The sequence below is a fragment of the Tupaia chinensis genome, unplaced genomic scaffold (assembly GCF_000334495.1).
Source record: "Tupaia chinensis unplaced genomic scaffold, TupChi_1.0 Scaffold000568_1, whole genome shotgun sequence".
Lineage (NCBI taxonomy): Eukaryota > Metazoa > Chordata > Mammalia > Scandentia > Tupaiidae > Tupaia > Tupaia belangeri.
Window position 1 is genome coordinate 1,226,779 of NW_006160082.1, and position 23,135 is coordinate 1,249,913.

The 23,135-nt window shown below is 49.1% G+C and overlaps 1 protein-coding gene across 1 annotated transcript in view; it reads right to left on the reverse strand.

Annotated features, from left to right (window-relative positions):
• Positions 1 to 19,907: 19,907 nt before the first annotated feature.
• The window catches only part of KCNK13 (potassium two pore domain channel subfamily K member 13), a 110,008-nt gene continuing 106,780 nt past the window's right edge, over positions 19,908 to 23,135 (reverse strand). The window contains exon 2 of the mRNA XM_006158000.3: positions 19,908 to 21,395. Within this exon, the coding sequence (XP_006158062.1) occupies positions 20,497 to 21,395 (899 nt within the window). The 3' untranslated portion in view covers positions 19,908 to 20,496. The remainder of the gene's footprint in view (positions 21,396 to 23,135) is intronic.

A 23,135-nucleotide genomic window follows, 5' to 3' on the forward strand; every position in this document is an offset into this window, starting at 1 on the left:
GAGCCCGCAGGCACGAACCGTTCGCCAGGGGCTTGTGCCTACGGGTTGGGAACGAAGGATCTTTCAAATGTGATGTAAACCTTATAAACATTTAAAATGGTCATGATTAGGCTTTTGGAAACGGCTTAAGACATTAGCTTCAATTAATAAGGAACTAAGGCAATTGTGCAACTTTAAACCAGGCAAATTGTGCCAAAAATGATAACTGGGTAGAACTTACGGCTCCAAGAACGAATGCTGTGGGGAACTGCCAGGTGGCTATGTATTACTTTTGCGCACGCTTTTCAGTTCCTATCTGGTCTTTGGAATTAACCTGCTTATCAAAGTATTTTTTTTAAGTGAGTGATCTAAACCCGTCTTTGTGTGTGTGTGTGTGTGTGTGTGTGTCTTTTCCCCCTGACGACCTGTGACTTGTGATGAGGCCAAGCATTGTCTTCAAGTTCTTCACCTTGAACCTAGTTGAAGTTCATTTATCACACCCACCAGGACACCAGGAATATGGCAAAGATGACAAGCGTCCCCTCTCCCTTTGGTCAGAATACTTCCTCTAGCTGAACTGGAGAGACGGATTTTTTTTTTTCTGTTCCAGATTAATTTAGGCATTTTAGTTGTATAGACAGTAAATGTATTTCACTTATTACCACAAAATGGGTGCGCTCTTTCCTTTTGATCATCATTGGAATGGTGTGGTCATCACCCCTAGAGGATGATTTCACACTTTTCTGTTTCTCTCTGAATCCCTCTGGTGAGGGCATGTGTCCTGTGACAGACACAGAGACCCGGGGCCAGGCTGGCTGTGTCTCTATCTTGCTGTGTGACCGTGGGAAGTTTCTTTCCACACTGGGCCTCAGAGCTCTCATTTTAAAGAAAAAATAAGAATAACCACAGGAACCGTCCAGCTGTTCTTTCAAAGGTTGAACATAGCACATCACAGACTCAGCAAGTCCGCTCCTAGATGAACAGAGAAGTGGAAACAGATGTCTCCCCAGAACTTGTCCGTGAACCCCCAGAGCAGTCCTGGCCATTATCGTGAGAACGCGCAGGCGGTGCAGCTGTCCATCAGCTGAAGGCAAACACCGTTGATCCGCACACGGAGTGCTGGTCAGACATGAAGGAGTGACGCACTGACACACGCTACAATGTGGGTGAGCCTGGAACACAGGTGTTGGGGGAGAAGTCAGTCCTGAAAGATCACACGGCGTTGTTTCCATTCTTAGGAAATGTGCAGGACAGGGGAACAGAACATGGGGAGTGCTTTCCTGGGGATGGGAAGGAGGGAATGGGGAACAACTGCATCTTCTTTTGAGGAGGATGAAAATGCTCTCACATGTACTGTGGTGGGGCCAGTCGTGGGGTGGTGGTTAATGTGGCTGGATCCCACATGGCCAATTGTGTTGAGTCTAGGACCTGGTAGCTTGAAAAACACACCTGGTGTATATTCGTGCAGGGCCAAAATCCTGAAGAGAGAGAGGAAGGGAAGAGAAGGGACTGTAGCATGACCATGTCCCATGGGGGGGAACTTTCTGTCTCTCTCTGTCTCTCTCCAGTGAGCACACACACCCTGTAGCAACTGTTAAAAACAAAAGTACAGTGGCGATAGTTACATAATCTATAGATATTCTAGAAACCATTGAATTGTGTACTTTAAGAGGGTGCCTTATACAGTGTATGAATTACACCCCAATAAAGATGTTCTATTAGAAAACTAATGGGGTGTAGTGGTTAAGGTGCTAGATTTGCACATGGCCAACCATGGTTCAAGTCCTGGACCCAGCAGCTCGAAACTCATGCCAGGAGCATGTGCATGCATGTCCAAAATCCTGAGAGGAGAATAGAGGAGAAGGGATTGTGGCGTGGCCATCCCCCTGGGGGTGATTGCTCTTTGTCTGTCTCTCTGTCTCTCTCTGTCTCTCTGGCAAGTACATGTGCCCTACAGCAAAAATCTCTCAACAACAACGGAAAAAAAAAAAAAAGAAAAAAAAAGAAAGAAGACCTAGAAGAGCAGTGTGTGAGGGTTAAGGCCAGGCTGTCTGGTGTGACTCCCAGCTTGCCACTCACATGGCACATGAGCGTGTGAGCCCAGGCATCATTTTCGTCATCTGTAACCAGGTGTACTGATAGGCCGTACTCACACAACTACTTTGAATGATTAATCAAGTCGTGTTTGTAAAGTGTTTAAACAGTGTCTGGCAGACAGTAACCCTTTATGCTTTTTAATCAATTTTTTATGTGAAGTGTTTGGGTTAGATAACCCAAAATTTGATAAGATGGCATCAGAAATAAGCCCAGCGTCAGCGCGGAGGCTGCTTGTCACCGCCAGCGTGTGTCCTGTGCTTGGTGAAGGAATGAATGGCCAGCTTTGTGCGACCGGTGTGTGCAGCTCACGTACTCACCAGCAGAGGGCACCACACAACCAAGTCCTGCGCGGTGGCTGGTTTCTTCTAGGGGACAGGCTGGTGGCATCCGGCTGGTGGAGGGTGGCTCCAGCAGGGGGGTTCCACATGGCTTACAGTGCCGTTCCAGTCAGCAGCTTAAAAACACATCCGGCACGTGTGTGCGTGGCCCAAATCCCGAGGGGAGAGTGGAGAAGGGGTCTGCGGAGTTGCCATCCCTCCTGGGGGTGATTTCTCACTCTCTCCTCTCTCTCCCACATGCACTCGCATCCTGTTGCAAAGTTTAAAAATTAAAAAAGAGAAGGATGTGCCTTTCTGCGTTGCCTCTGCCCTTGGCTCCCAGATGACCCTGGGCACTGTCACCGTCTCTGGGCTAGCCCACTTCCTTTCTCACCATGTCCCTTGAGCCCTCTGGTTGAAAAGCCTGGTATCTGGGCTCTGTCACACTTAAACCCGGGTCCTTAGACAGTGCCTGCAGGACTCACTCACTATCGCCCCCTCTGTCCCTCTGCGCTGGCCCCATCTGGCTGACCTCTGTGCTGGAAGGAGATTGGCACTGTCCAAGCGCCTCTATTTTGTTCTTTTAATTAAGATATTTTTTATTCTGGGAAAGAGGGTTTTCACTTTGCAATCCACTCCTTCCTACGTACCCAGCCAGGATTGCGGGCGCGCATATACCATGTCCAGGGAGGCCTGCAGATGGGAACCTGGGCCTTCCCCATGGGTTCTCTACCACCAAGAGCTGAGTTGCTGCTGCCACGAGTGCTCCGCGCCACCCCCACGCCCCCAGCTTCTCTTGTTGCGGGAGCCAGCCGGCTCCATGGTCACTGGGTCCCAGACCCACCCTCCTCTTCCTGGCCCTCCTCATTTCTGTCCTTGGGCACTTGGTCCTGAGATGAACTAAAGCCGGGCTTCGATTCCACTCACTTCGCGAGCGCCCCCTGCTGCCTTCTCAGACACAAGCGCATCTGCCCCGCGACAATGCTTCGAGGCCGTGCATCGTTCCCATCTTGCCGGTGAGAAACTGGGACTCAGAGCCATCCTGTGACCTGCCTGAGCACACAGCTGGTGACACGCTGGCTCTGAGCCCAATGTGGAGTCCCAACTTATTTTCATCTCCTTTTCATATTGAGAAAATCCAGAGAGATTTGGTGGAGATGTACCTTCGCGGTCGCATTCCGTGACCTCCCATCCAGCAGTTCCAGGTCTCAGCCAGCCCTGGAGTACTCATGGCCCCCTAGGGATGGCTCTGCCTGGCTCCTCCTACCTAGCTTTAGGTTTCAGCAGAAAGGCTGTGGGGAGCCACTTGAAACCCCAGAAATAAATGAAGATTACTTTAATCTGAAGACATTTGAAATTCCACAGATGCACAAAGAGCACTTCTCCGGGCTTCCCCTGACTAAAAGCAGCAGCGTTTTCTGAGAAGCAAAGCCACCAGAAGGTCCCTTTTCCCTCTCCTGGGCCGCCTCCCAGAAGTGAGACCAGGAGTAAAGCCACCATAAATGTCCAGGGTGGTTCACGGCCACGCAGTCGACGGGAAAAACCTCATAATCAGTCACGGGCTGTCCTACCTCCTGTTTGTTCCCCTAAAGATCCACATCCCTTAGAGAACCTGCTTCTTTTTCCAGTGGAAGCCATTGCTCCGTCTCTTTTTGTTAAATAATTATTTTTAAAATAAAACCTCACGCCAGTCAGGTGGTATGCTGGTTAAGATGGCTGGGTCCCGCATGGCTGGCTGCATAGTTCAAGTCCCAGACCTGGCGATTTGAAAAATATGCCCGGTGCCTATGTGTGTGTGGCCGAAATCTCGAAAGGAGAATAGAGGAGAAGGGATTGCCGTGTGATCAACCCTTAGGGGGCAGAGAACTTTCTCACTTTCTGTCTCTCTTAGGTGAGTTCATGTACCGTACAGCAAAAAAAAAAAAAAAAAAAAAAGTAAAATAAGACCTCCCTTCGCATTCTCGTACGTGCGTTTTCGTGGATGCATGCACTCACGTCTCTTGGGTGGAAATGCTAGGCCATAACTTGGATATTACTTTCCAGAGTAGCTGGACACTTTTACACTCTTACCAGTGGCGTGCAGTTCTGTTTGCTCTCCATCTTCTCCCTCCCTTGGTATTTTCTGGTGTTCCGTCTGAGCCGTGCTAGCAGGGACGTAGCAGTATCTCCCTGTGGTTATAACTTGCATTTCCCCGGACGACTAACGATGCTCAGCGCCTTTTCATGAGCTCACTGGCTATTTGGATAGTCTCTTCTACTTAAGAATATTCTAATATTTTGCCTTAAAAAAAAAAAAGACAGCTTCAGAGAGTATAATTTGTGTACCACGAAAACCCATCCATGTTCAGTATGCAGCTGGAAGAGTTTCGTAGCAGTATACAGTCATGCAGCCATTGCTGCAGCCGAGCTCTAGAACTGCTTCAGCACTCCTAATCCCGCATGCCCTCGGTAGTCAACTCCCGGCTCCGCTTTCCTGTCTTTGCCCTCTCAGAATCGACCCTGCTGCACTGACCCCTGTCTATCAGAGCCACCCGAGCGTGCTTGTGTGTTCCCTCAGGGTGCCCCACTCCCAGCAGAGATCAGCTGCATTCCTAGGACAGCCTATGAGGTGGGATTAGGTACACCTAATTTGTTAATCCATTAACAGGACTGTTCACCACACATCAAAACATGGCTTTGTCTGTCGTAGCAAAGCCTTGTCGACAGTGCACACTCCCTGGGGAACAGCAGCGAGCAGCAGGTCCCTGTGGCACTTTTAACAGCTGGAACACAGCTGGGAAGGATTCCAGCCAGGCAGCTGCCAGCCGCCAGCTGATCGGCTAATTCTTCAGCGATCCAATTTGCAGTATTAACGACGATGTTACCCAGGTGTGCCAGCCTCGTCCCCAGGCAGAGAGCAGTGGAATGAAGAGCTGGTTTCAAACACTTGCAAGGCCCAACTGCGGTGGTGTGCCCTGAACGCTGCCAGCACACGGAGGCCACTATGGGAGGCCCGAGTTTGATTCTTGACCCGCTCTGTGAACTAACCTGCAATCCCAGTGACGTGGGAGCTCAGTCAGAAAGATTGTGACACAGTGAGATCCTGTCTAAAACACGCACATGCACGCACGCTCATGAAGGAGCACACAAGCACACCCATGCACATGCATGCACTCACACATACACACAGGCAGTGGTGAGCCAGGAAGCCAGGATGGAGGTGAAGAACTCTGATGGCCAGAGCTTTGGGTTTTAGGCCTCCAGGTTCCAGCTTTGTCTCAGGGCTTCGGGGCTGGATTTCAGGTTGTTCCTGGGGCATTAATTGAGCTCCAGCTGTTTACAGAGCACGTTGGCTCAGGAACAAGAAACCCTGGTGCTCCCATTTAGGAAGCGACAGCTAACATTGCTTCTGTGGACCTCGCTTCCTCAACCGTAAAGTGGGGACCACGATGGTGACAGTGGTGATGACAGCGTTTATTTGATGAGCACTTGCAATATGCCAAGCTCTGTGCTAAGAGCTAAGAGCTTTCCAGCCACGTCGTAGCCAACCGTCCCCACAATCCTGCAATGCAGAACCTACGAATGATACTATTTTATAGATGGAAAAGGATAAAATATGTATCTATAAGGCCTGGGGAGTGTGCTGGGTTGGACAATGGCCCTTCCATGTTTGCAAACTTCAAAATGTGGACTTAACTGGGGAGAGGTCTTTGCGGATGTCAAAGTTCAGTGAGTAAGATGGGCTCCTGCAGGGGAGGAGCAGGCCCTCAGGCCAGCAAGACCGGTGTCCCTAAGAAAGGAAAACAGCCTGCAGCACTGTGGGAGAGTGCACTTCTATTGTGTTAAGCCACCCAGATTGTGCTATTTTGTGCAATAACAGCTTTAGGAAACCACCAGAGATGGTCTCTGACTTACGAGGGTTGGATTTACAATGGGGCAGGTACAGTAGAAACTGTACTTTGAGCACCCAAAGAAGGGATTGTGTTTTGTTTTGTTTTGTTTTTGGAGAGGTTTTTGCTATAGGACACGTGCGCTCGCCAGAGAGACAGAGAGACAGAAAGCGAGAAATCACCCCCCGGGGGGATGGCTACACCGCAATCCCTTCTCCTCCATTCTCCTCTCAGGATCTTGGGCACGCACACACATGCACCCAGTGTGTTTAAGCCACCGGGTCCAGGACTTGAACCACAGTTGATTACATGGGAGTCCAGTGACATAGCCATTACGCTAACTGCTGGTCCCGAAGGGACTGTTTTTCAGTTCAGCATTCAATATTACATAAGATACTCAACACTTTAGTATGAGATAGACTTTGTGTTCAGTGATTTTGCCTACCTGCTGGCTAATGTTGGTGTTCTGAGCAGGTAGGAGAGGCTAAGATAGGGTGCGAGGTAGGTTAGTTGTAGTATGTGCTTTTTAATTGCCAGAGGATGCATGCACGAGAGAGAGAGGGGAGAGAGAGCACGCTCCCCACAGGCATGGTCGCACTGCCACACTGCAATGCTTTTCTTCTGTGTCTCCGTTCATCAAGATTTGGGGCACACAGGCACGCGCACACACCTGGTGTGGCTTTCCAGTCACTGGCGCCCGGATCCAGACTAGGGGTGGCCGTGTGGGATCAGGCTCCCCGTGCGCAGCTCTTAACCACTGAGCTACCAGGTTGCCTGTTTCTATTTATTTATTTTTAAAAGAGGTTTTTGCCTTAGGGTACATGAGCTTGCAGGGGGCTGAGTGAGAGGAAAAGTTAGAAATCATCCCCCAGGGGATGGCCATGTCATCATTCATTCTCATTCTGGGGTCTTGGACATGCAGGGACATGCATCCAGTGTGAGTTTCTTTTTCTTTTTTTTTTTTTGGAGAGGTTTTTGCTATAGGGCGCGTGCGCTCGCCAGACAGACAGAGAGAGACATAGAGACAGAAAGCGAGAAATCACCCCCCGGGGGGATGGTCATGCCGCAATCCCTTCTACTCCATTCTCCTCTCGGGATCTTGGGCACACACGCACACGCGCCTGGCGTGAGTTCTAAGCCACCGGGTCTGGGACGTGAACTGCAGTCGACTACGTGGGAGTCCAGTGACATGGCCATTACACTAACTGCTGGTTCCCTCTAGTGTGAATTTCTTGCCACCGGTTCGGGACTCGAGCTGTGGTTGGCCATATGGGAGTCCAGCTATGTAACGGCTACACCATCTGCTGCCCCCCACTGGATTGCCCTTTTAAATGCATTTTCAGTCGAGGGTATTTTCAATTTATGATGGGTTTTTCGGGTTGTAACCCCATTGCCAGTCTAACAGCATCTGTACAGAGAGGTTAAGAAAGCTGCCCAAGGCCACAGAGCTGAGCAGCGGACTTCCCGAGATTCCAGAGCAGCTGGCTCCAGAGTCTAGCCATGAGCAGCGGTGTGCTCCAGAGCAGAGGAGTCGCTGTAGCCGTCCGTGCTGGGATGCAGCACTGCAGAAGCGCGGGCACTGTTGCGTGGCTGTTACTAATCACATGTCATCGGGAGCCAGCCCCTCCTCTGCACGCCTCATAGGGCCTCGTGAGCACTGGGGAGCTAATGAATGCCTTGCAGGCTCAGACCCAGACAACTGTGAATTCTATTATCATTAACGTTATTATGAGAGACAATGAAGTAATATATATATATATATTATATATATATTGCTGGCATTTTCCCGCACTACACTGAAGGGCGTTTAGGCAAAAGCAACTCGAGCCCATCTTAACAAGGGGAGGTGTGAAGTCAGCAATTCTGCTGTCCCGTGCAGAGACCTCGGGACATCCCTGAGCTTCGTTTATGTCACCAGTACTTCCAGGCACAGAGAGGAGGGAGAGAGCATGGCCCCAGATCTCCACTCTTCTCCATGTGACTTTGCAGTCACCCTTCCGTGGGTGGCTATTTCCCTGCCCTTGCTGCTGGGTGGCCGTGTGACTTGGGATGGTCAACCGATGAGCTGGAAGGGAGGGTGTGCTTAAGCTTTGTGTTCCCACCTGCCTTCAGGTGCCTCTGGCATGCCATGACAGAATGTTCCGGCAACTTGCTGATTCAGGAGGGTGAGAGACCCCTGGTGTCGAGCCACCTGCACTGAGCCCAGCCTGGATCAGCCGGGCCCCAGCGGTGCACCCGGAGCTAAGTCGGCTCGGCGCCAACTGCCAGTGTTACTGCAGGAAAGCAACCCCAGGGCTTCCTTTTATTTTTATTTATTTATCTATTTAAATTTTGACCAGAGAGAGACAGCGTGAGAGAGGGAGGGGGAAAGTAAGAAAGCAAGCCGCCAGGTCAGGGACTCGAACCACTGTCGGCCATGTGGGAGTCCAGTGCCCCTAACCACCATGCCACCTGCTGGTCCCGGGCTTCCTCTTTTATATCAAAGTCCACAAAGGACACTGCAGTCACCTGGAGCTATGACACACAGCGAGGGCGTTCCCTTGAGCCTTTGCAGGATTTGGGGGTTGAGGAGATGGTCACAAGAATGGTACCTAATGGCTGTGTGGTCCTAGACAGCTCTCCGTCTCAGATTTTCACCTGTAAAATGGGAATAATGTTCCTGGGCCAGCAGGTGGCATTGTGGCTAAGGTGCCGGACTCTCACGTGGTCGACTGTAGGTTCTGAACCTGCCGGCTTGCTTTCTCACTCTCTCTCTCTCTGTCTGGTGAGCGCATGTGCCCTGTAGCGAATGAATAATAATGATGATAATAAATACAATTAAACACATAATTTAAAAAATTGTGTTCCTTTTCGGGTTGTTTGAGTTTTAGGTGAACTAAGACACAGAAGGATCTGGCGCAACTGCCACGTGGTGGTTCTCCATACCTCTGAGCCCCTTAGCAGCTCCATGGAGACAGAGGAGCAGATGGAGGAGTGAGAGCCGCGCATGGATTAGACCTCGGGGTGTGGACACTGGGCACGTCTTTGCCGGTCTTCGAGACGTTCCCACGCTGAGGCTTGGGTGCGAAAGAAGGCCGTTTCCCAGCGGGCCTCCATGTCCTCCACGAACGTCCTGGAGCAGGCTGGGTCCTCCGCCGGCCGCTATTCATGGTGCAAGCTTTTCTGCACAACCTAGAGAGGCTCAGGAAGTTAGACCTGGGGCGGGGCTGGATCTGGGTCCCTGCTGCACCGGGAGAGCGGGACCTTAGGCAGTTCCCAGGCGCTCCGGCTTCTGCTTCAGCACCTGTGAACGGCAGGTGGTTGTACTCAGGATGCACGAGGTGTTCAGGGCAGCACCTGTGATCACTCCATCTGTGGGACTGGTGGGCCGCTTCGCTTTCACCCTGGGGCCCAGCAGCCCCCCCCCCACCACCGGAACCCACCAGCTGGTCCCACCTGCAGAAGCGAGGCCCTCTGGTAGCTCCATCGCACAAGGAGGGAGAGGGTGTGTGAGCACGGGTTTTGGCTTGAAACGTACTTCCCCTGCAGGGCGCTCTCTCTCTCTCTCTCTCTCTCACACACACACGCACACACTCATGATGAGTGAAGGAATGCGGTGCTAATTATTACAGAAATGAAAGTAATTTACAGTTGCCATTTTATTGAGCACTTACCAAGTGCCAGGCACTGCCCAGAGCCGTGTCCCTGCTTGGTCTTGCCAAGTTCCCCAGAGCCCTGAGAGATGCGTAGTCACACTACCTTGACAGACAAGGAAACTGAGGCTCTGCTTAAAGCCCCTCGGAGTCCCAGGCCACCTCCCAATGTCCTGGGACGCTGTAACTCCCCGCGTTGTCACAGGAGCCCCCGGGGTCTGTGCTGTTGTTAGTCCTGTGACATCATGCCAGAGAGGCTACATAACTAGCCCAGGGTCACACAGCACAGCTAGTAAGCCAAGGACTGGGAGGAAGTCAAACCCAGGTTCTGTGGACCCCAGCTGCTCCCAACACACCCCCTGCCCAGCCTTCCTGTGATTCATGCTTCCGGCACACCCTTGTACACACGCTCAGCTTCAGGCACACCTTCTGGGGCGGCTTCCACTTCCCAACCCTCCCAGGTGGCAGCCAGCACCCAGGTGCTGTATTACATTCTTGCTTTGGGTCCTCCCAAGAACTCCTTGGAGTAGATATCTTATAGATAAGGAAACTGAATCTCAGAGAGGCTCTGGCCACAGGGATAGTAAAGAACAGAACTGGGACTAGAACCTTGGTCTGCTTAACTCCAAAGCCCATGTTCTTTCGCCACCTCACATGGATCCTTCATCTGGTGAACTCCTACACATCCCTCAAGACCCAGTCTAAATGTAACATCTTCAAAAAGTCAGTCATCCCTGACTCTCTGAGGCGTCGTCTTTCTCCTTCTGCATTTCTGCTGTCCCTCTACTGAGCTAAGAGTCTGTGATGATTGGCTCACTCCCATATCTTTCTCCTTGACGATGAGTCCCTGAAGAAGGCGCTCTAGTCCATCATCGACATCTGGCCTCTTTCTCCGGAGGTTGGGGCTCTGCACACTTCATTTCACTTTGATGTTAAACTAACTTAACCTGTTAGCCCATTTGTTTATGACATCTCATTTCTGTTTTTAAGCTAATTTAAGCTGTTTGTCCACTTGTCCTTCGTTTCTGCATTTAGTGCTAATTCGATTCACATTGAGTGAACATTCAGTCCCGGGGAGCAAAGAGAACCAGCGTTCTCAGGGTCAAGTCCAGCCCTTAGCAACACTGCGGACTCTGTCTTCAACCCGTCCTTGCTCCCTTCCACACTGCCCCCTGCCCCGTGGGCACCTCGGGCTCTCTGGTGATTTCTTTCCGCTCTTACTGGAGACATTGGTTGACACACATTCACCCCAAGGGAACCCAGAGCCCTCAGGTCTTCCACAGCCTGCATTCAATCAGGGATCACTGAGGGCGAAACTTCAGTCACCTGCATCGGTGCAGAGCCATGGGATCATTTTTGTGGTCTCTTTTCTCCATAAAATATATTAAGAATTAGATTTTATGACTGCATTAAAGACTCAGGTAACTCCGAGAGGATTAGATTCATGTTTGCTACTGATTTAAGAGGGCTAAAGCATTCTGATGGCCCCTCCTAGGACTGCCTGCTGTGCCCCATGGACAAGTGGCCCTGATCTGGAAAGTCCCAAGCCACCTTGTGCAGCCACCTGGGTACTTGGGGTAGAGTCAGTCCACGCCTGACAGCCCCCACCAGGCTTCCTGTCACCATGTCTCTCTGGGAAGCAACAGAGGGAGCTCTCAGGTTCTCTGAAAAGATGGCATGCTTCGGCTGCAGTTGCAAGTGTGCACATGGGGGTCCCTGGTGTGGGGGGAGGAATGCTCCTTAAACCCCTAGGGAAGCCAAGACAGGCAGTGCCCCTTTCCCTGGCCCTTCATGTGGGGTTCGTCCTGTCCTCAAGACCCTGGGAGGAGTTGAGCTCTGGTACTGGGGGTGCCATGTTTGGGGAAGGCTGTCCTACTGCCACCACCTGCCTTGTCCCCAGCATCCTGCCACTCTGCCTGCAACGGCACCTGTTACCCCCTGATCGTTTTCAAGACACTTGAGGACTTGGGGCCAGCTATGGATGGGCCTGCCTGCAGGGGATCAGCCAACTAGCAGGCCTTCTAGAAGGGTCCTTGGAAGCAGAGGGGCCCACCTAGCCCCAGGGACTCTCTGAAGCATCTCAAGATGTCTGTGTTGGGACCAGCAGTTAGCAAGCGTAATGGCTATGTCACTGAACTCTCATGTAGTCGACCACAGTTCGGGCCCAGTGATTTAAACTCACGCCGGGTGCGTGTGCGTGCGTGCCCAAGATCCTGAGAGGAGAATGGAGGAGAAAGGATTGTGGCATGGCCATCCCCCCTGGGGGGGGGTGATTTCTCGCTTTCTGTCTCTCTGTCTCTCTGTCTCTCTCTGCCTTTCTGGTGAGTGCACATGCCCTATAGCAAAAACCTCTCCAAAAAAAAAGAGGCAGAGATGTCTGTTAGCACTTGGCACCCAAATATCTCGTCAGCCATGGAGGTGAGGGGCAGGCCCGCCTTGGCTGCTAGAAGGGCAGCACCAGGGGTGAAGCTCTGTGCCAGCCTCCACTCAGGTAGTCTCGTGAGCTCCCAGAGCTGAGGGGCAGAGGTGCCCGGCCCATCCTTGCAGATGGAGAAGCTGAAGCTCAGAAAGTAGCGGCCACTTTCCCGCTTGACTCCAAAGCCTGTCCTACGTCTGCCCTTCAGCTCAAGATGACCTGAGGCTGGGCCCGTTTCTTGGCTGGGAATTACGGGCCATCTGAGTAACCTGGGGTGGGGCACTCTTGAGGATTTTTTGTTTTGGGGACATTTTTCCTATAGGGTGCATGTACTCACCAGAGAGGCAGAGAGAGACAGAGAGACAGAAAGCGAGAAATCACCCCCCAAGGGGGATGGCCACGCCGCAATCCCTTCTCCTCCATTCTCCTCTCGGGATCTTGGGCACGCACGCACACACACTAGCTGTGAGTTTTGTCACTGAGTCCAGGACTCAAACCACAGTGGATTACATGGGAGTCTAGTGACGTAACCATTACACCATCTGCTGGTCCCCACTCTTGAGCTTCTGACTGCACCATCAGGTCCTCTTAGGTGTGTCCCTCCCTAGGCCCTGGGAACCTGGTCCAGCTTGTGCAGACCCTGAAGAGGCCCAGCCCTCTCTATTCAGGGGGTGGGCCAGTGGGACAGCCTCAGAGTCCTGCCTGTCGCTCAGCTCAGCACTGACCTGGCAGTGGTTAGAGTTTAAAGCTCCATATTCATGTGGTGGCCATGTATTCGATACCTGCCTCTCTTGGGACACTCCAGTGCCCTGGACGACTGCTTACAAGTACTCCCCGCGCCATCCCAGCACCTGGTACCTAGCAGGTATTAAAGGGCATAAACCATCAAAAAAGTGCCCAGGCCAAGCCTGTGTGCTAGCTCTTTTTTTTTTTTTCTTTTTAAGTAACTTTTTTTTTTTTAAAGAATTATCTTACTTAACAATTTATTTTAATTTGATGAGAGAGAGATGGAGGAAAAGTGAGAAAGCAAGCTGCCAGGTCCAGGACTTGAACCAGTATTGGCCATGTGAGAGTCCAGTGCTCTTAACTACCATGCCACCTGCCGGCTCCAGATAGCTCCTTTTTAAAAGTTTTTTTTTGCCATAGAGCTCATGTGCTCACTGGAGAGAGACAGAGAGATATCACCCCAATCATCCTCTTCCTACAGAGGAGCTGTGCCCTCCCAGCCACCTCAGGCTTCCACCTCAGAGTCCAGTCTATTCTTTTCAGCTTATCCCTGCACCCCCGACTCCATCCAGCCCTCCTGGTTTCTCGTTCAGTGGTGACCGTGTGGACAGCTTCCAACCTGGTGAAAGTCAATGACACCAGGGGCGGGCACAGCATCTGAGAATCGGGTGCTGCTGGAACAGGCTCCTGGGCTAGCATCCCAGTGGTGACCCTGGCAGAGGGAACCAGGCCCGGACTGAAACCTTTACCAGAGGGGAGAGCAGCCGGATCGAGAGCAGGACCTGCACCAGGCCGATGCCGCCTGATGAGGCGGTCCTGCAGCTCCTCTAGAACCCCTCTGCAAGTTCTCTGGAAGTGCAGACTCCTAGACTCCTACAGGGATTCTCACTCAGAAAGACATGGGTGGGGTCCTGACTCTGAAGACCTTGCATCAAGAAACCCTCTCTGAGCACTCACTTCAAACACCTCCCAATCAAGTTGCACCCCAGAGTTGGAGCTGAGCATGCAGATGTGGGGAAGGGAGTGTTGACTAGCACCAGGGTGGAAATGAATCTTCTAGAAAGCCCTCCTGGTGGAGAAGAAAAAGGAGAAGAAATACAGTTCAGATATTCTGGAACCTTTCATTTAGACTTAGAGACGGATGCTACTTTTCACCAATAATATGATTAAAAATTCATTTTCTTTCTCAAGAAAAGGGGAATTAAAATAATTACCTTAACCCTCCTTCCCACCAACTCTGCATTCATGGTGTGCGTGTGAGCCATAATGCCCTCTCTTGAATGACATCACCAGTCGATACCGAGGGAGTATTTAATAGGCTGTTCAATTAAGGGTCCCACTTTAGCACACGCTGAGCGCTCGCAGATGAATGTGATCAGGGAGCTGCTGAGCTCACAATCCATTGCAGTCAGATGTCTGTGCCTGGTAGAAGCTCCCAGTGGAAAAGTGAGGGTCAGTAATGTGCTCTGCTTCTTGGGTTCTAGAAAATTAACCTGCTTTGGGCAGGCTTTAAGCCTAAGATGGGGCCACTCAAGACTTCCGCTTCCTCACCCTCTCCAGAAAACAGAGGCCCCCAGGGTCCTATGATGGGCAGCTAAGGAACTATTGCTGAAACCCCCCAAGCAATTTCCGTGGGCTGTAAGCAGATCAGACGAGCTCCTCTGGGCTGGTCTCTCTGGGGTGGGATTGTAGTCACTGGGGTAGGAACGGCCTTGGGTGAAGAAGAAGGTTTAGTGGAAAATAAATCCGGACTGCGGGAAGAGGCCCCAGCCTTGCTCCTATTTTTTTTTTTTTTTTAATTTCTTGGGGCTGGCAGGTGACATGGTGGTTAAGGTACTGGACTCCCACATGACTGACCGTGGTTCAGGTCCTGGTCTTGGTGCTTGCTTTCTCACTTTCTCTTTCTCTCCTTCTCTGGTCAAGTTAAAATAATAATAACAATAAAATAAAATTCTTTAAAAAGTTTTATTAGCAAAAATAACACCACTTTCTACATAAACCCAGGATACTAAGTCATTACCTTCAACTATTGTTGAAGAGCACGGTTTCCAGAGTAGTTATCTGGGTGTCTGGGCTATGCGAGGTGATCAGAAATGGCTCTGGACACAGAAAAGAGGCTGCTTTCCTGGAGGCACTGGGATCTGGTGACAGTGGCACAGCCTGCTGGTGACGAGGGTAGGAACATGCCATCCCAGGCCCAGCCACAGTGGGTTGTCAGGAAAGTCATGATGCATTCGGTAGGGCATCACTGAGGGGTACGACAGCCATGTGGGAAGGCCCCATATTGGGATCCCAGGTTGATGGGAACATGCTGGACTCCCCTGGGGGCACACCTCTGATTCTGTAGCTGGAAGGCTGGGGGGAGGATTACACATGGAAAGGCCCTGTCAGTAGCTCCTGTTCCTCTCTCTTTCCTTCTCTCCCTCTCTCGTATGAAATATACTTTAAAAAAATGCAAAATGTCACCCCAAAATATGTCACTTTAGCATATGATTTTGAGCTAAAGTCAATCAAGAAATGTAGGAAAAGCTTTCTTACCCTCCCCCTCTCTGTCTAAAGGCAGAGCATGAATTTCCTCTGGTAGAGGTGCTCGCTCAACCCCACCAGGAAGAAGAGCTGACATTCATCACTGAAGATGGCACCAACTTGAACCTATAGAAACAAACCTGATAGGAATAACTCTTTCTCCCATTAGTTACCCATGCATTTACCCTCCCACAATTTACCACCCTTAGAAGCCCAAACCTCTCTTCTTTTGTCTTGTCACATCTCCTCAAATCATTGCTCTTTGTTAAAATGGTAAGTAAACCCTCAGGCTTTACTGCCTCTGTAGGTTTCCTTTTTTTTTTTTTTTCATCTTTTTTCTATGAAGATCCCCTCCATGCCATCTAAAAATATTAATGATTCAAATACAAGTTGTATCCCCTTTCTGCTCTTAATATGTCTTTTGTCAGTTTAATCAGCAGGGCCCAGTCTTTGAACATGAGAGAGTAGAGGAAAAGCTTTTTCCTCCCCTGCAATGAAGATGCAGGCTAGGAACCGGGAGTAGGTTTCTCTTCCCTTTATAGCTTATGCTCAGGAGTATATCCTTTTCTCTCTCTCTCTCTCTTTTTTTTTTTTTTGCTATAGGGCACATGTGCTTACCAGAAAGACAGAGAGAGACAGAGAGATAGAAAGAGAGAAGTCACCCCCCAGAGGGGATAGTCACGCTGCAATCCCTTCTCCTCCATCCTCCTCTCGGGATCTTGTGCATGCACGCACACATGCCTGGCATGAGTTTAAGCCACCGGGTCCGGGACTTGAACCATGGTTGGTTACATGGGAGTTCAGCGACACAGCCATTACATTAACTGCTGGTCCCAGGAGTATATTCTTCATTGAAAAAAATTCCTTATTTTTTCCCATCTCCACACAGGTCTGTTTTGAAGTACAATCCTATCTGAGAAGGGGAACAAGCACAGCTTCTAAAACCCTAGTCTGGATTCCCAAGATTCTGTCTTCCTAGGTTAAGTAAAAGATTATTATTGACTACTTCTATCACATTTCAGTGGAAGAGAAGAAAACCCAGTTATAACCTTCAAGGAGCTTAGGGAGTCAAAAACAAATCCCTGAGTTATTAAAAAGAATATTTAGACAGGTCCGAGAAAACAGTAAATAAATCATTACAAGGTTATATATGAGTAGAGGAGAACATGGTTTAGGGTACAGAGGAAGAGGCCCTGTAGTTTGAAATAAGCCAGATTGTTTTGTTTTTGCCATCGGGCATGCGCCCTTGCTGGAGAAAGAGAGAGACAGAGGGAAAGTGAGAAATCATCCCTGGGAGATGGCCATGCCATAATCCCTTCTCCATTCTCCTCTTGGGATTTTGGGCACGCGCACACACACGCCCGATGTTATTTAGAAGCCACCAGGTCTGGGGTTCGAGCCGTAGTGGGCCATGTCAGAATTCAGTGCCTTAACCAGCATGCCACTTGCTAGCCCCCAGGTTATTTCCATAGAGTTGGTGGTAGGCAGGCAGGCTACAGGGAGGAATAAGTTCTAAATGGTGGAAAGGGTGGCTCACAGCTAGTAATGACACTGGGATCTATTTTCAAATGGTGGATATATTGCTTTTGTTTTTTACATTTACCTTTATTTAGGTATACATTTTTTTTGGTTAGATTCTCAGTGCTTTAGGTAAGTGGTTCCCAGACTTGACCACATCAGAATTGCCCCTAGGTTGTGCTAAAATACAGGTTCCTGGCCTTACCTTAAGTTGGGCACGGGGCTTGAGATTCTGCATTTGTAATAAGTCCCAGGTTTGTTGCTGTTGCTCCTGGCCTGGGGACCTCACTCTCAGAACCGCTACCATGGCCAAGAACTGCCTGGGGCATAAGAACTGGTGTAAAGGCATGGTCCAAGTAGAGGTGTGACTAGCTGCGCAACCTTGAAAGAGTCCTGGTTTGTTTTTTTTTTTCGCCTAAATGTTCACTTTGAGACCATTTTAGACTTATAGTCGAGTTGTAAAAATAGCACAGAGTCCCCATATACACTTTATCTGAATTCTTCTGTTAGCATCTTATGGACCATAGAACCATGATCAAAATTAAGAATTTAATCCTGAGACAATATTGTTAATTAGACTAAAAAAATTCATTGGCCTTTATTCCAGTTCTTTTTTTTTCTTTTTTTTTGGGAGAGCTTTTTGCTATGGGGTGCGTGTGCTCACCATAAAGACAAAGAAAGACAGAGAGATAGAAAGCGAGACATCACACCCCAGGGGGGATGGCCATGTCGCAATCCCTTCTCCTCCATTCTCCTCTTGTGATCTTGGGCACGCACGCACACGCACCTGGCATGAGTTTAAGCCACCGGGTCCGGGACTCAAACCGCGGTTGACTGGGAGTCCAGCGACATGGCATTACACTAACTGCTGGTCCCTGATCTTGAAGAGACTTCTGAAGAGTATTAGTTATTTTGTAGAACGTGCTTCAATTTGGGTTTATCTGATGTTTTCTGATGAAGGTATGTGTTGTTGTCAAGGATTCCATGGAGACACTGTGCTCTTCTCAGTGTGTCATATCATGTGGCATGTGATATTGATATGTACTTCTGATGATAACTTTGACCACTTGATTAACCAGTGTCTGCCAGAATTTTCCACTGAAAAGTTATTTTTTCTCTTTGTAATTACCAAATATTTTTATAAAGATTCTTTGGGACTGCAAACAGTTTGTTTCTGCTTGAATTTTTACATTACATTTTGGCATCATAAGTAGATTTTGCCTGCAGCAATTATTACTCTGGTGTTACACACACATACACACACACACACACACACACACACACACCACATACAAGTGGACATATCACAATCAAATGGCAGAGAACAAAAGACAAAGAGAAAATCTTGAAGACAGCCAGAGAAGAAAAGGAACGTTGTATCACCGGAACCAGATAAGAACTACAACAGACTTCTCCTCAGAAACTATATGAAGTAAGAAGACAATGGTATGACATCTTTAAAGCACTTCAAAACTTAAAAAATATTTTAATATAATTTGGCTATTCCCATTTAGCAACTGGAGAATGGACTAAAACAAATATGGACTTTGCCATCTGGGTACCTGGTTTATTTCTTGGCTATGTGTATACCACCCATCCCTAAGACCTAAGACAAGAAGCAATCCCTATACCTCTGTGACCTCATGTCAAAAACAAGAATACTGAATGAGGTGGTTCTTGGGGTTCTCTCAGTTCTGATGTTCTCTGTTGACTGGGAAACTAGGCATAGATTTTTGGCTTTATCTTTTTTTATGGGGTCCATCTCTCCATTCATTCTTTTTTTTTTAAGAATTATTTTATTTAAATTTATTTATTTATTTATTTTTAATTTGACCATAGAGGGACAGACAGAGAAAGTCTGGGGGCAGGGAGAGTGAGAAAGCAAGTTGTCAGGTCTGGGACTTGAACCATGGTTGGCCATATGGGAGTCCAGCACCCTTAATCACCATGCCACCGGCCAGCCCCTCTTCCATTTCTGAAAGTGCTATGTGTTCACCACTTTTATGAAAACAACAGTTACATCTGTTTTTATCCCCCCTTAAATATACTCTTCTGCAAATATGAAGGTCAAGTAACCTGGTTCCCAGTGTGAGTGTTTTAGCTGTTTGGGATGTTATATAACTACATGCGTTACATTGCCATGAGATAGACTGAAATGGATTAGGCCAGAAAAGTCAAATATCATGATTTCTTCAGTCAAGAATTCAAGAGGATGTTCATATCCCTAAAGGGCAATTTGCCATTTCTTTTTTCTCTGAGTGAAATATATTCCTGTTTAATGAGGTGCTTTCCTTCCACTGTCCATAATGAGCACTCGTGGAATCTTAGTTAATAAAATGAGAATTTATTAAATTTCAGTTCTAATAAATAGTCATTATCTTTGCAGTGGACCCCAAGTCCCAATAAAAATGAAATGGTCCATGTGAGCTATGTGTTTAGTTACAAAAACGAGACTCTTCCCTCCTCCATCCCCACCCCTTGCTGCAGTTTAAAAGTCTGAAGCTAAAGTTAGTTGTATTATTGATGTCCCATAGACATCTTAACCAGGCAGTAAGATCTTAAAAATCAAAAGAAAGGGAAAAAGCCAAACAAAGCCAGAAAAGCAGGTATAAAGAGTAGAACGGGGAACCAGCAGATGGCATAATGGTTATGTTGCTGGTCTTTCACATAGTCGATTGCGGTTTGAGTCCAGGACCTGGCAGCTTCAAACACACTGGGTGTGTGTGCATGTGTGCCCAAAATCCTGAGAGAAGACTGGAGAAGGGATTGTGGTGTGGCCATCCCTCATGGGGGGTGATTTCTCACTTTCTGTCTCTCTGGTGAGCACACATGCCCTATAGCAAAAATCTCTCTCTTAAAAAAAAAAAAGAGGTTAAAAAAAAAAAAGACTAGAATGGCTATTTCCCCCATCCACAGTACCTCCAACAAATCTGCTCTAAAGGAAACTCAGTAAAATAAAGCCCAGCCACATTCTCAAACACCTTTTTCCCTTTTCTGAATTCAGCCATTCAGAGTTCCAGGGAAAAATTAGGATTTTCATTTCCCAATGAGGAATGGAGTCTCGGGAAATCAGGGCTTAAATAAAACCTATACCCTTTGGGTGGTGGAAACTCAGAACCAAGAAGAGGAGAGAAATAAGGCAATGGTTCATGCTGCTCTTGTGATTCCTTTTTAAAAAGCTGAATTTCGATGGAAACAATTAAGGTAAGGGGAAAGGCATTGAGGCCTCAGATTCCCCTAGCCCTGGACAGTGGCTGCTGGTTGGCGCCGAGATCACATTTCCAAAGTCGGGCTTGAGAAGCTAATGGGAACAGTGTCCAGAAGGAACCAACCAGGTGCAGAGCTGGGCTCAGCCTGTGTATGACCGTCCTTCACCCTGCACTCTGGCCTGGGCCTCCATGCCCAGCACCCATGCCTCACTTCTTCCTGTCCCTACTCGTCTCTGCCAACCTGTTGTTCATGACAGCCAAGGCCCCCACGCCCCCTGAGAATTCACTGTCTCGCGACAGCACGTTGGCAGAGTGGGGGCAGCCATTGGCAGTTTCAGATAGCTGCTTTTGGAGGATGGCCAGTGAGACCTTGTTGGCTGCCAGGAAGTCCTTCATGGAGATCATCTCTCCCGAGAGACGTCGCCCATCCGTGTCACTCTCCACCACCCCATCTGTTTCTATGGAGACATCACGCTGGTTGCGGACATTGCCCGGCATCACCACATTCCTCCGAGACTGCAAGAGTCTTCTTTGGCATTGTTGACAGCAGCTGCTGCCCACCTTCTGCAGGATCCAGTTCACAGACTGTTTGATGAGGATGGAGATGACGTTGAACAAGGAATAGATGCAGCAAACACCCATGAAGATGAAGACGAAGTTGGCGAAGCGGTACAGGCCTTGGCCCCCGTACTGGGCGTTCTGGCTGCTGACCAGATCCCCAAAGCCAATGGTGCTGAAAGTCACGAAGCAGAAGTAGAGCGAGTCGAAGTAGCCCCACCCTTCGCAGGAAGTGTACATGGCCGAGGCACAGCAGGAGATGAGGACGGAGGCCAAGCACAGGATCAGCATGACGTTGTACACTGAGGGCTTCCAGCCAGCCAGGCTGTCCACCTCGGCCTTCCCCGGGGTCTTCAGGCTTTCCTGGGCCAGGGCCCCTCGTCTCCGCAGCTGCCGCTGGTGGCATGATTTCATGATGTAGGCGATGACAGTGATCAGACGCTCCAGGAAGAGGTTGAAGAACAAGATGGTGCTGGCACACCCAATGAGGCCATAAAAGATCAGAAAGATTTTTCCTCCTAGGGTCGCTGGAGTGGTCATCCCAAACCCTGCAGGAGACAAGGATCAGAGTAGAGCAGAGTGAGAGAGGTCTTTACTGTACGTGAGCTTCGGTGGTTGGGAAAGGACCTAAAGACACCATTTCATCAAACCACTCAGTCCTAGCATTTTGAGGAACGAGAGGGAGATTTCCCACCTTCTTTTGAAAACCGTGTTGTTCAGAGCTCAGCTGTTGAAAAGCCGACACGGTGCTATTGTGCAAATCAGACAAAGGCCCCTCTTCCTCTGGGAACAGAACCTGCAAAAATCGGCCTGGTGACAAGAGCGTGGCCTGGATTTCACCTCCCCTATTCCCTCTGCTTGATGTCCTTACACAGTCTACAGTCTGAACAAACCATACTCAGACCTTGTTCTTGTACAGAGAGAGACGCACTGGCCTGACAAAAGACTTATACAAACTCATCAGAATTCATCCATTCTACAGACACTTACTGGGGGCTAGGACTGTGGGTTCTGGCCCGTGGCCCCATGGAGTGGGAGAGAGAGATGATTACAGTTCTGCGTGGTAGGTGTGGTGCTGGAGGAAGTGCACAGCGTTGTGGAGCTGCAAGGCGGGGGGAAGATCTCAGACTTAGGGTTCTGGGAGATTATGTAGCTGAAGCTAAGAAGCTTAAAAAACTCACTTAAGATTTTCCCATCTTTTAACAAAATTCTTCAAACACAGATGTCATATTTTTGGAGTGACAACAGAGTACTGGCTATTACGGTTTGATAAAATATTCTTGCTTTGGCCTCTCATGGTTTATAATGTCCACCTTCTTGACCTTTCTACCCATGCCAAGAATGCATACTGTAGGACAGTGGGTGTCTCTGGGAGAAACATACGGAGACGAGAGAACAGCAGGTGCACTCAGGAGTGGTCACTATGGGCAAACTGGGACCAGCCCACCCTCACTGATGCCACATGGGTTCCTCCCACACACTGAGGCAGTAACCATGAGCAGGCTGATTTGCTGAGAGGGCTGGTATGGGAGTCACGCTGAAAGCATACGCTATTGACACTCAGCTCTGAGCATGCTCCCTGGGGTCCGTTTCTTATTCAAATCAAACCTTCTATTTTTCTCTTTGTTTTCAAGTTCAGTTTTCTAAGCTGGGTCCCACTGTTGGGACTGCAAGGACTCACCCATAATGCTCCCTCCTGAGAAGACCCCAAGCTAATACCTTTCCTTGTTGCAGCTCAGCCAGTGACCACTTCCCAGTGTACCCTGGGATGCGGTCAGATCAGACCTCGAAATGTGTGGGCTTCTGGGAAAAATGACGTCCTGTTCTCTTCAGGTCAAGCCAAGGGACCACTTTACCAGACACCCAGATTTGCATGCTGTGTTACTATTAGTTTTCTAACTAAATTCAATTTTCCTTTCTCAGCACACAAGAAGCTGCATTTGGAAAGGAAATTAAGAGAATGAACTGAGAGAGTAGAGGGACATACTGCGTTTAGATTTTTAGCTGAATGGGAGGGAGTGGAATGGACGGGATGATTTAGTAAGGAAAGACAGGGGTGGGGAATAATTCCACCAAGAGTTAGTAAGGGCCCTGACCAATAAGAGAGAAAACCGGACCATCATTTCTTCTCGGGGAACTCTTGTTTTCCAAATTAAAGCCCCTCGGCAACTCTTGGCAGTGAAGGTTCTTATTGATTAGATACCTTTGTTACATAAATACTTGGTTGAAAACAAAAAGAGGGGCCAGCAGGTGGTGCGGTGGTTAAGGTGCTGGACTCCCACATGCGT